At 35.4% G+C, this 14,079-nt stretch overlaps 1 protein-coding gene across 1 annotated transcript in view; it reads right to left on the bottom strand.

Annotated features, from left to right (window-relative positions):
• Positions 1 to 467: 467 nt before the first annotated feature.
• LOC145290224 (XK-related protein 6-like) overlaps positions 468 to 14,079 on the bottom strand; it is a 63,949-nt gene continuing 50,337 nt past the window's right edge. The window contains exon 3 of the mRNA XM_080136469.1: positions 468 to 1,622. Coding sequence (XP_079992595.1) covers positions 796 to 1,622 — 827 coding nt within the window. The 3' untranslated portion in view covers positions 468 to 795. The remainder of the gene's footprint in view (positions 1,623 to 14,079) is intronic.

The raw sequence follows: 14,079 nt of genomic DNA, 5'->3' as shown, positions 1-14,079 counted from the left end.
AAGAACCATTCTTTTTATACTATTTTTTTAACAATCACCATGAAGATGTGGCCCGCCATTTTTGTTTTGTCGTCTATCAATATTGTCCATTGAAATTAAATTCTAAAATGAAAAAAACAACTTAAGTTTCCACACACAAAAGTTATAATTTAATCCTTTTGCATTTTTTATAAATTATTTTTTCTTGTTTACAATTTCTCAACTGCTAAATATTCTGACTAACAATAAGGTTATCAGTTAGGTACATAAGAAACATTAGCCTACACAATAGACAAATTATCAACAGCACTCATATTTTTTTTTCATGGAAATCACTCCAGACAAGGCATGAAGTCACATAATGTAAGGACCGAAAAAAAACAAAAAAAAAAAAAAAAATATTTCAAGATAAAAAATTAGCCAACAATAAGTATTATATGGATAGATTATGATCCAGAAAACAGCAATTCTACTCCCTTTGTCAGAAACATCGCTCATGGAATGTGAGAATTAAAGGATAAAATAGAGGAAATTATGACAGTAGATGTGTAATGTACCTGAAGAATGCCAGAGAGCACATTGGTCGAAATGCAGTTGAAGAATAAATGGCAACATTAACAAGAACAGTTTGAAGGAAAATAATGCAAATAATTTAGAATTGTTTAAAAATAAATTTTGGTATTACTTTCTATAAAAACAATTTCATGTTTTTTTCTTCTCTTTTTTTGAAAGCCAAAATATTTTTTATACAAAAATTGTCATTTTATGCTTAAAAAATAAAAACCGAATAACATTAAAAAAAAATTTTACTCCTGGCTAAACACCGGTTTCCGTAGTTCTTTTTGAAGATGTTTCTGATACAGTATCAATAGTTTTTTTACTATCGGTAACGTCAGTCTCAGGATAACTAGAATAGATGCTTGCTGTCTGTGATTGGTAACCATTCCTGTCATAGTTCGGTTGGTCAGAGATAAAGGGTGGTTTTTCAGGTTTTGTGGGTTTTTGGCAGACTTTCTCTGGAACTGGAACCGGAAAACAGAGTGACTCAAACATTTCATACTTATTAAATGGAGTGCAGATGTACCGATCATCGTTTGGGTGGCAGAAGTAGTAGTAGCAACAGAAATGCATCATCTGCAGAATGGCACCGAGAAGGACAGCAAAGAACGTGGCTAGATGATACCAGGTGCCCATATGCGTTGTAAACCGGAACCAGATGCCAAAGAGTGTCAGGTTTTCAGTGAAGAAGATGAAATAGAACAAGAGGAGTCGGTAGCGCGACCGGCCATCTTTGACATTGATATAGCAGAAAACGGAGATGAGAGCACAGACCATGTTGAAGAACGTTTGCCAGATATAGTCTTTACAAAACGTCAGTCTCTGGCATTGAAACCAAGAAAACATGAACAACCAGTGGATGCCAATTGGAATTAGAATCCATATGTAGAATTCAGTGATAAACATGGAAAAAACGATGACTCGGGGTCCAACTTCAAGGGCTCGCCACAGAAAGTAGCCTATGAGTCCACAAAGGGTTTGGTTTCGACAATCATCACGTAAGTAACGTAGGGCTCGGTGATATGACACAAGGGACCAAGAAGCACTCAGCCAAGAGGTCAAGGGTGAGATTATCCGTAGAATATCTGGAAAACAAAAAAATGCAATTTTAATTAGAAATAAATACAATAACAGTGTGTATATTAAAAAGACATTGATTTTTTTTTTTACCTTGCTTCTATTCATCCCAAATAAGGTGCATTGTGAATTAGGCCAGATTTGTAGGAGCATTCTAAGTGGGGAGTTGTGTAGAGAGATATTTGATCACATTACATTTAAATTCCTGTATGTTGGTGAAATGGAGGAAACAGGGAAAGAATTCCAAAGTCAAGCTGCTCGAGGAAAGAAGCTTCTAACATTTGAACTCCTCTACAGTGAAGGGTTGTGATTGGCTGCTGATCAATAAAGGGTATTTACACAAAGGAAGCACAAGTGTAACAAGTTTATCAAAGCACATTTTGTTGAAATACTTGTAAAATGCCTACAGAGTGAACTTGAATGCCTACTAGACAGTATCATCGAGTGTTTAAAGTCTTTCTATACAGGGGTTTGTCAGGACAACCTGGCATGAGGATACTTCACCCTACAAGTAAATCCTGATTAAATATTCAAAATAACATAGTATTCGCACCCCAAATAAGATCTCTTCAATATGCCTAACTCACACTGGCTTTTACGATGAAATGATGCACCTTCTCCAAGTGATGTTATGTCAAGTAACAGCACAAAGTTGAATACTCCACCAGATTAGATAAATTCTTGTCTTGGAATCCAATAGGGCTAAGAGACCACAAAATATACTATAACTTACTTAAATGGCAATTGGGTGAAAGGAAAATAATGTTCTCAACTTTGTTACTTAGTGTTTGTAAGATAAAGGAGAAATTTAATGGAACATTCAACTATCTATGTAACTCATGTAGAGTTACAGTGTTAGCCCCAGGAAAGAGGCCTCTGGATTTCCAAGAACTTCGACTGAAGCAAAATAATAGAAAAACAAGCACAAGGATATAACATTGTGACAATGGAACAAGGTTTGGAGCTTGGTTCACAGTGTGGGATTTATTAGATTTGAGACTCTTTTGGACTGTCAAAGAGCCATTGATGTAGTGTACGAATCCAGATGCGGCAAAATTACTTGATACATGCTGATGATTTTGCAGTGATATAGGATACTAGCGGATGTAAAAAGCTTTTTCGCTCTACAGAGAGAGCACCTACTATCTCTGCAACAGATTTGGCAGCATCTTCTTTGTATTCATTCTAATTCATGTTTACTGTGAATGTTAGGTTAAGGAGTTTGAATGTTGGAGTCTTGGGAAAGGTTCTATCAACTATGGCAATCAGTGTTTAGCAAAGTTTCTTATAATTCTTAAAAGAAAGGACTTGTGTCTTGGTAGCATTAAATGTAACCATCCATTTTTTTTTTGTATCATTCCACTACACACTGAAGGAAATTTTATAAAGGATTCAGTCACTAATTTGGACTGAGTGTGCTTTATTTGTTCTCATGTCGAGAATATTGTGGTGTGATCTGCAAATATACCCATCTCGGATCAATTGCATGAAAGAGGTCATTTAAGAAAATCAAGAGTAATAAAAATCCAAGGATCAACTCCTGGGGCACACATGCATTAATGTAATACTTTAATGCATGTTTAGTCTGGTCATCAAGAACGACCTGGATCTTTCTTGTATCGCCTTGGTCAAATGACCTATGACATACAAATAAATGTAGATATAAGAATATTCTAGAAAATGTTTATATAAGAGTCGTAACTTATCAGTTTTTAGTTTTATTTTTGCCCAAAAGAGCAAAGCTGGTGAATCACTAGCCCAAAAGGCTTGATTGTCATTCCTGAAATTTTAAAACAGTCCAAACCTAATAAATCTTCTTCCACTAGAAATATTCTATTTATATTACATGTTATTTATAGCGATTTGATTTTAAAGGCGTTGGCTTGTTTTTTTTTTTTTTTTTAAGAAAACTTAAGGAATTCAAGTACAAATGTGAAATATGATGAACAATTCTGAAAACAAAATATTTAAATCTTTGTACTATCATTACATAGTTATCTCTTTAAAAAAAAAATTTGATATTTAGTTTCAGGCAATTTTTATCATGTAAGACATTTTCTTTTTTGCTTTCTGTCGACGTCAGCTAATTTTTACCAGCTCCACCTAAATATTCTGACGACAACTTTGCAAAAGATACACAAATAGCTTAGGAATGTTAAGAAATGTCTATTACGAGTTTTCTAACCAAAATAAATCAATGTTTATTTGTGTGTTAAAAAATCGACAGCTTAACAGTTAGAGCAACTAAATAAGGTTTAATAAGGGTTAAATTTTTCACAAAATCTAAAGAGACCATTGAAATTTCTTTTCAATTCCATCTAGGGTCAGTAGAGGTAATTTTATCAGTTAGGTCCATGAATAACTAAATTAGAACATAAGAAATGGAATTCAATTTTAAAATCGATTTTCTTTATTTTATAAAAAATAAGATTAAATAAAGAAAACATTTCTTTTTTTTAATTCAATTTTCACCTCAAATAAGGCACAGTGCCAATTTGAAGTAGGGGCTATTATTCGGAAATAAGTTGCAGGGACATTATGAGGGGAGATGAGTAGCAAGATGTCTGTTCACATTGCACTTGAACTTCAGTACAGTTGGGGAAGTAGAATCCTGGAAGGGAGTTCCAAAGTCTAGCAGTTCTGGGGAAGAAACTATTGGTGTAGAAGGCTTTCTTACACCTAGGGATCTCTACTGTGTAGGGGTGGGATTTAGCTGCTTGTCGAGTTTGTCAGAGATATTTATGTCAAGGCGGTACAAATGCTTGCAGTTCGTCAGAGCATTTACCATTAAAGTACTTGCAGAACAGGCAGAGGGATGCAACATTTCGTCGATAGGACAGAGGCTGAAGCCTAGATGACAGTTCAGCACCTATCAGGTTAGCAACTCTCTTTTGAACCCTGTCCAGGAGTGAGAGACAAGCAGCAGATGCACCAACCCAAATGTGACAACAACACTCCATATATGAGCGAATGGTGGCCTTATAGAGGTACAGGATACTTTCAGGCATAAGAAGTTTTCTAGCACGGTAAAGAGAGACCACTTTCTTCGCAGCGACTTAGCAATGCTCTCAATGTACCTGTTCCAACTCATTTCCTGTGAATGTTATGCCATGATAACTTTTTTAATTGAACTTGTATGGCAAATCTTATTTTTAACTTTTCTTTAAAGGCTAAGATTCTAACTATGAAACAAACAAATATATATATATATATATATATATATATATATCTTAAAAGATGAGGAATAAAAGTTACATATAACTTTATTATATCATCAGATCAATAAGGAAAGTATAAGAGAAAAGAAACCGCTTTAGATCATGGTATTTTGAAGCTAAATGCTTCTCATCAGAAGAGATGGACCAGAATTAGACAAGATGTAAATTATATAAAAATTGGACAAATTCAAAACTTGTGAAGAATTCTTGGCAAAATTATTGATTACAAGAAATGAAAGGACAACAATTATTAAACGACAGCCACTCGAAAGAAAAAAAGATGTAAGCATGACACACAAAATAACACACACGCTATCATATTAATATATAGATGCTTCTTTCTGACTAAAACTTTACTTCACTGAAAATCTTTGCCAGCGTTTTTTTTTTTTTAAACTCTTCAAAATACTCGAAAGAAACTGGAGTTGAGTGAATATTTATTAATTCACTTATTGTTAAAGTCTCACAAAAATCGGAGTTATCTGAATTTTTATGAAGGGCTTCTACTGTTTTTTTTGTTTTTTTTCACTCATTTTGCATCAAACTAAATTAAACTAAATATAGCCCACATTTGAACCTTTGATGCCTAGCAGCTGTTTTCCAAAATTCAAAAGGATTGGTTAATTAGTTTAGGAGTAAATCCTGTATATACAAACATATCTAAATTTATAAAAGACAGAGATTAATCAGGTATTTAAAATGGAATCTGAAACGTTTACACAGCAGTCCTATATTATACGCACTTGAGTAAGTGCCATTGCTATTACAATGCCAGTTGTTATCTATAATAGTCGGCCAGCAAAACAATCCACCCACCTTTGAATTTGTTCCGGGTTTACCCCTATATTTACTGTCTACAGGTTGACATAACGTTTACTTACACAAATGCCAATTAACAGTGTTCATCAGGCTAACATTTTAAATAGAATGCAGAAAAAATATTTGAAGATTAGATGCTTTGTTTGACAGCATATCAACCCTTTCTAGATCAATCTTCCACTCATAAGTTGTTATTACTCGAGATCTATTTTGGAAGTGTCCAAGTCTGGTTTTGTTTCAAAAACATTTTACATGATTATGAACAACCCCCACCCCTACTCCCAAAGTGATAAATTAATCTCATTGCACAAATGCACACAATACTTTTCATATTTTTTTTTTTACTCATATTCATCCAAGCAATACAAATTACAACTGAAACTCGAGGAGCTACTGTTAATTAGGGACTTACAGAGACACTTCAAATAGGGAGTTGAGCAGCAACATATCTGTTCATATTAAACTTAAACTTTTGTATGTTAGTACATTAGTACAGTCAGGGAAGCAGGATACAGAGAGGGAATTCCAAAGTCTTGCAGATTGAAGGAAGAAACTTTCAGAGCAGAAAGCTTTACAGCATGAGGAGGGTATCTACAGTAAAGGTGTGAGATTTTGCTGCTTGTCAGGTTGGCCAGGGATATTTTGGTCAAGTGGGCACCAGTGCTACTAGTTTGTCAGAGCACATTTTATTAAAGTACCAGGATGCAGCATTGAAGTGATGGGACAGAGACTGGAGCTTCATTGACAGTGTGGGATCTGTTACATTGGAGACTTTTTTTTGGACTCTCTTCAAGAGTGATTAGTGCTGGATACATCAGTCCATATGTGGCAATTTGTATAATTTTTTATGATAATGTTTGGATTTTCGCTAAATTTTTTCCAAATAGACCTTTTTTTCTTTTCAGAATATTACAATATCTTAAAATTTTGGCAACCATATTGCTTTGGTTGTTATTTTATTTTATGACATATCAACCCATGTTGTATATTATATATATGTTATATATTGCCTCTGTGCTTAAAAATGAATAACACATACTTGCATATAAAAACTAGCTGAAGTAACTAACCATCTATACTGGATTTTACAATTTTTCTTTAACTTTATAGGCAAGATTAGAATTTAAGATCTATTTTTCATTTATATTTTATTAAAAAAAATGATTATTCTGATTAATGACGATCAATATCGATTAAGAAATTATGATAATGCGATAGGAAAAAAAAACAATAAAAAACATTGTGTAGTATGAGATTTGAATCCATAATTGTATAAAATATTAGAATTGAAGGCGAATGCTTTTATTAAATTATTTAAAAAATTTTAAATGATGAGTTTTAAAACAATATTCAAGAACTGATATTGATAAGATATTGGATTGAAAATGCTGATTCAAAATTTGTGGTTAGTTTGGCTGATAGATTAAATGCTTAACTGTGATGCTGCAGCATAAAGACAACTTTGCTTTATATAAACTAGTGAGAGTACCCGGCGTTGCCCAGGTATTTGGAGGTGTAGAAGAAAAAAAAGAAGTGTTAGTAGGGAGAGAGGCTCGAACCCATGACGCACCCAAAGGCGGAAAAGAAAGTGGAAGAAAACGTAACATCTTACCGTTATGCTACGAAGTCATAGGAACTGAAAAGCGTTCAAATTTAGCGATGTCAATCAAAAAGTTGACTTGCTAGCAGGTGCAGAAACAAATGTTGGCTGAAGGCCAATTCAACTTTCCGCCGTTTCATTTATTTGTTTTCCTCACAATGTTGGGGAAAACCAACTCCCCACAAAAACGGGGTGTCCAAATGAATAGCAATTGTCTGATATGAGGGTTTCCCCAAGATTGATCAAAGCTAATTGCTTTCTGGACGTCTGGCTAAGTGTGTAATGTATGTGTGTGGAGGGGATAGTACTTACATTTAATTAACATTAGCGGGGGTGGGGGTGGTAAGGTGTTGTGGTGGGGGTGTAAATCAAAACAAAATGGAAAATAAAAAATAAAACAATCGGAAAAACAAAAACATAAATAAAAAAAGAAAATAACTCATTAACATTCAGTGTAGACTAGCAGGACTATCCGGCATTCCCCCCCCCCCCGAGGCAAAAGTGTAACATTTCTATTAAAACTTTTATCTGTTCTCCATCTCTCTCTCTCTCTCTTCCCCTTCCCTGGTTTCTCTCTCCCCACCTTAAAAGAGAAGTCAGCATAAGGGAAGTAATTCTTTCATTAAAAAAAAAAAAAAAAAAATTGCTCCCCTTTAGTGCATCTTCTGACTGGAAACCTGACCTCCCCTCTCCTAACAAAATCTGCAGCAATTTGAATAATTTTTTTTTAATTTTAGATATTATTCATTGAGACAGCACAGATCAAGAAAATACTAACTTTGTGGCTATGTGTTGTGTCATTTTTTAGTTTTATATAGACATACACACAAACAACTGCTCATTATATAATAAATTAGCTAAACGATGTTTGGATTTGAAGTTCTGGGAAAGTTGCCAATTTGTAAGAAAAAGGAGGCCTGTGTAGATTAAGGTGAAAAAAATCAGGAAAAATAAATCACAGGACACTGTTGGCATTGCTTCTATGATTTTTTTTTTTTTTTAGTAGAAAGATTAATTGTTAAATTCTCACATTTTTTTAGATTAAAATTTATGATTAAATATATATAAATAGAAATCCTGAGCCTAAATAATTGACTTAAATAGTTTTGTTATTGTGATCAAGGTTAGTATTGTTTCTGCGTTTTTCTTTAAAAGTTTTATTAAAAGCTGAGAATCGAGTAGTGGAAGAATTTTGACAATAAAACCAAAAAAAAAAGGTCAAAGTTATTTTAAATGAAATAGTTGTTTTTTCTTCATACGTTTTTATATGGTTTTGTAACTTAGGTATTTTTTCACTATTTCCTAAAATACAGTTAAAAATGACTGCTAGAATGTTATTTTGGACGGTTATAGTCATGGTAACAATATAGAAGCAGTTCAAAAGGTAGACCAGATCTGATCCTAACTGAAGATTAGAAGAATATTATAATTTGTTGTTTTTTTCTAGCACCTTCTGGACTACATCTGTTGTTACAATCGACTTAGATAGAAAATCATTTGGAAATGATGGGTCTATGTAAAATGTGGACTCAGTGATCTGGCAAACCAAAACCCATTACAATAAAACAGACAACGTTGGACTATGTGTTGTGATCGAAGCTGACCAGATATTGTCGAGCGATGACAGATAGAATTCAGAATAGTTAAAATAAATCCCAAAGACTATCGTTTCTTGAACATAATTTACAGTTTTAACTTATGAATTTGGTTATAATGAGTACAAATCTTATCAGATTTATTATTCTCATTTATGAATATTGTTGCCAAAGGTATGAACCTGCACAGATACCCACACAACCATATCTATGTCACCTGCCTATAATGAATTGTCCAAAATCCAAATTGTATTTCAACATTAAATAACACAAAATAACCACACACACACACACACACAACCCTCGTTTTCTGTTCTGATCCAGCTGAGAATTAAGCAACTAAGCAAAGGATTTGGCCATTAATCCAGACTAATCCACTACTAATCAAACAGTTGCACTCTATCTTAGCCTCGTATAATCCTTGCTTAATGCCAAGTATTTCCAATCCTAAATTGGTTTAATCGATGCAGACATAAAAGTACAGTAATGAGCAAGTTTTGAATTTAGATGAACAATAAATGGACGGCAAAAGGATAACCTTGAACCCAGAGGTCACTAGATAAACAATAAGCTAAGTAAAGAACTTAAAGAGTAGATGATTACATATATTTATGCATAAATCCATCACTAACGAGATATTCTCAAGTTTAGATTTAGCACTAAGTGTTAAGCAGGTAGACATTATGAAACCAATCTGAGCTAAATCACAACAGTAATAAATATGGTTTATTCGATAAATTAATAAAAATTAGTAGTAAATACATGTGACCAGAGTTTGCATATTTTTTATAGTATATCATGGACACGCCCCCCCCCCAACCGCTAAAAAAAAAAAAAAAAAAAAAAGATAATCCTCAGAAGGAGGATATTATGACAAATAAATGCTACACTAAAAAAAAGATATAATGCCTGGGAAGTTGGTTTCATAACAACAAAATAGAAACAGATATTATATTATCTTCAATTCCAATGAAGGATGTAATGTCTAAGAGGTCGGTATCATGACAACAGATCCCTTACCAATACTGTACTACCTTTGCCCCCTCCCCCCAAAATAGGGAGGAGATAATGTCTGTCATGATTAACGAACTTATTTAAAGATCGTATAATAGTACATTAATAGGAGTAATAGTATATAGTCTCGGCTTCAGAGAAACAGATACTAAATTTCTATTAATAATTTAATGTCTTTATTAATAAAATTATGTGACTACTTCTCGTGTGTACGCATGTTTCTTGCCTCTACATGATATACATTTTTTAATTGATTATTTATTGACATAAAAATGCAGTAGCATAAAGTATCAAAAACTTTAAACAATCCTATTTAAAAAAAATTAAATCCACCCCAATGCATTTCATTTCTTAAGTAAATTATTTTTACATTACACATCCATCACTAATCCTATGAGATATAACTGTTAGCACAGCTGCTGTAGATCTAGCAGAATAGAAACCATATTGCATGTCACTGAGGAGGTTATTTTTGCTGACGTAGTTGACTACTTCTCTATTTAACACAGATTCCAGCAATTTACTCATGACACACAGGAGACTGATTGGGCTGTATTGAGTGGATGGATGTGTAATGTAATTACCCATATCATTTCCCTCTATAAAACATATGTCCTCAATTGGCCAGGTTTCACTTCCATACATCATCACACTGCATACAGAAGTCTAATAGACTTTTCATTTAGTCAACAGTGACAATGCCATGCTGATTAATCAATGCAGAAGTTCCCTGAACTTATTCCACCCACTTTTAATTTTCACAATCATAATAACACCTGTTCCACCCTATGCTCCAATGGTATCACGAAGATAAAACTTCTAGAAAATTTCAACCGTTTCACTATCCAAATATTCTTTGCACACAGAATTCTCATGCATCTTCATTGTCTTACATCGCTTGCAGATAAACTGGTTATCCTACCAGTAATTCCACTGCACTTTTTGTATACCTAATACTTACCATAAAAAAGTGAATTAGATCAGATTCCCTTTCCACAAACTGAGGCGGGAATTTTTCTCTTTTGAGAGACTTTCTGACACTATAAGCACTGATCATTACTTTAGTCTTGATAACATTCACTTTCAGTAGTATTCCTCCAAATTTTTTAACAAGTAGGTCTTCCATTGTTTCATAAGCAAGTACTAAATCATCAGTATATTTAAAAAAAAAATTTTTTTTTATTACATTTTCACCCCAAACAAGGCAAATTGCCACTTTGGTGTAGGGGTCTACTATTAGGAACACAAGTTACAGGGGTACTATGTGGGGATTTGGGCAGCAAGACATTGGTTCATGTTACACTTGAACTTCTGCACGTCAGTACTGTTGGGGAAGCAGGGACCTGGAATGGAATTCCAGAGTCTAGCGGTTCTGGGGAAGAAACTATTGGAGTAAAAAGATCTTTTACATCTAGGGATCTCTACAGTGTGGGGGTGGGATTTAGCAGCCTGTCGGGTTTGTTGAGGGTGCTCCCGTTGTGGGGGCACAAGTGATTGCAGTTCGTCAGAGCATTCATCATTAAAATACTTGTAGAAAAGGCAGAGGGATGCAACATTTCGTCGATGGGACAGAGGCTGAAGCTTAGATGCCAGTTCAGGGCCTATCAGGTTTGCGACTCTCTTTTGAACCTTGTCTAGGAGCGAGAGACTAGCAGCAGATGCACTAGCCCAGATGTGACAGCAATACTCCATACATGGGCGAATGGTGGCCTTATAGAGGTACAGGATACTTTCGGGTGTTAGTAGTTTTCTAGCATGGTAGAGAGAGCCCACCTTTCTTGCAGCGGCCCTGGCAATGCCCTCGATGTAATTGTTCCAACTCATGTTTCCTGTGAACGTTAGGTCAAGGAGTTTGAAAGATGTACTCTCAGATAAAGAGTCGTTGGCCATTGCTATAGGTGGTAGAGAGGGTTTCTTGTAATTATTGAATGAAACTAGTTTAGTCTTGGCAGCATTGAACGCGACCAACCACTTTTGTCCCCATTCCACCACAGATTGGAGGTCATCCTCTAGTGTTTCTGCCATTTCTTTAGAAATGTGTTCATTCGTCTTCCTGTCGTGCCTGCCATAGAGTGTAGTGTCATCAGCATATATACCCATCTCAGAGGCAATTTTGTCGGGGAGGTCATTTATGAATATCAGGAACAATATAGAGGTCCAAGGATAGAACCCTGGGGCACCCCCACATTTATATCATATCGTTTAGATGTACGACCGTCGAGGACAACCTGGATTTTTCTCTTATCTAAGAAGGATTTAATTATGTTAAGTATTTTACCAGTGATACCGTATGATCTAATTTTCCTGAGGAGACCCTCATGCCATACCCTGTCAAAAGCCTTAGATATATCTAGATCTACCGCTCTGCCCTCCTTCGCTTTGTCCAGTGAATGGTATATACGTTCAGAGATCACAGTTAGGATGTCTGCTGTGGAACAGGCTTGTCTAAATCCATATTGTTTGTGAGTCAGAAGTTTAACATCTGTAAGGTGATGGACTAGAGCATGGTTAATTAAGGTCTCAAATATTTTAGCAAAAAATGGGAGGAGGCTAATTTGGCGATAATTTGATGGGTCAGTCCTTTCGCCAGAATTCTTGAATACTGGTACAACAGAAGCAGTTTTCCAACAGCCCGGAAAGCAAGCTTCATTAAGGCATTTGTTGTAGAGTTTGGAGAGAACTGGAGCTACTTCGGCTGAGCACGTTTTTTAATAGCACAGCTGGGATGAGATCGGGTCCACATGCTTTTGAAGTGTCAAGGTATTTTATGATAGCATGCACCTGAACAGGGGTGGTTTTCAGATCGTCTAGCGTGGCGTCTGTCCGCATAGAAAAGTCAGGTAGGGGGTGGTTGGAAGGGTCCAGTTCTAAGAAAGAAGCTTTGTTCATAGAATCTACATTTAAGGTTTAGGCACAGATAAAGTGTGGGGGAAATTATTGATAGTAGTTTCAGTTAGATGAGTGTTTTTCATGAAAGTCAGGCCAGGATAGACCATACATTGGAACTCAGACAAGCATTTGCCATGAAAATAACAATAAAGTAGAGACATGCTCGCAACATCTCTTCTGTGGAAAAGAGGTTGCAGGGAAGAGAAAAAGACATCCCTCACTAGGCTACAAAGTCTATTTTGAACTTTATCAAAGCAGGATAAGCTGCTTCTAGCAGCTCCTGCCTAGATGTGGCAATAGTACTCCATCCTTGGACATACTTGGCTCTTATACAGGTAGAGAATTGCATCAGCAGTGAACTATCTACTGGAGCGGTAGAAGAATCCCACCATTTTTCCAGCAACCCTGGCAATGGATTTGATGTACATATTCCATCTCAGATCAGGAATAAAGATCAGACCCAGAAGCTTCTCAAAACATGGAATCTCCCCAAGACGAGAGCCATTCATTTCAATTGATGCCAGACGGGGATCAGAGCATTGATGATGGAAAGATAGAAGCTTGGTTTTAAAATTAACCAGCCACCTCTTTCCCCATCACACCACATGATCAAGATCAGAGGAGAGAGAACTTGGTCGTGAAGTATTGCCATAGATGGTAGGGTCACCAACATGAATATCTACGAATGATTTTAAGATGTGATTTGGGAGATCACTGATGTAGATAAGGAAAAGAGTTGGGCCCAGGACCATTAGCTTTTGATTTCTATCCATCAACCACTACTCTTATAAACCTATCAGAGAGAAACGATTTAATAATTGAAAAGACTTTTCCAGCTATACCATAGCTGGAGAATTTGTGGAATAGACCTTTATGCCATTTGATATGTCAAGAGCCTTTGATATGTCGAGCAATTGCCCAAGAAAGGAAGCTTCCGTCAAGAGATTTGCTAATCCTATGAGATATAACTGTTAGCACATCCGCTGTAGATTTATCAGAACAGAAACCATATTGCATGTCACTGAGGAGATTATTTTTGCTAAGGTGGTTTACTTCTCTATTTAACAGATTCCAGCAACTTACTCATGACACACGGGAGACTGATTGGCCTGTATTGAGAGGGAGATGACCGATCACCTGAATTTTTAAATACAGGATATACTGCACAAATGAAAAGCAACAGACTCAGAACAAAATTCTGATGTATTCCTATTTTAACATTAAAGCTGTCTCTAACTGTGCTGTTAATTCTAATATGACTGAGCATTTGTAAATTGCTTGAACAACCTTCACCAACCACTTGTTTGCCCCTAGTTTATGCAAAGCCCAC

The sequence above is a fragment of the Euprymna scolopes genome, chromosome 2, assembly GCF_053919585.1.
Source record: "Euprymna scolopes isolate OS-2025 chromosome 2, ASM5391958v1, whole genome shotgun sequence".
NCBI lineage: Eukaryota > Metazoa > Mollusca > Cephalopoda > Sepiida > Sepiolidae > Euprymna > Euprymna scolopes.
This window is presented reverse-complemented; position numbering and strand designations above follow the sequence as displayed.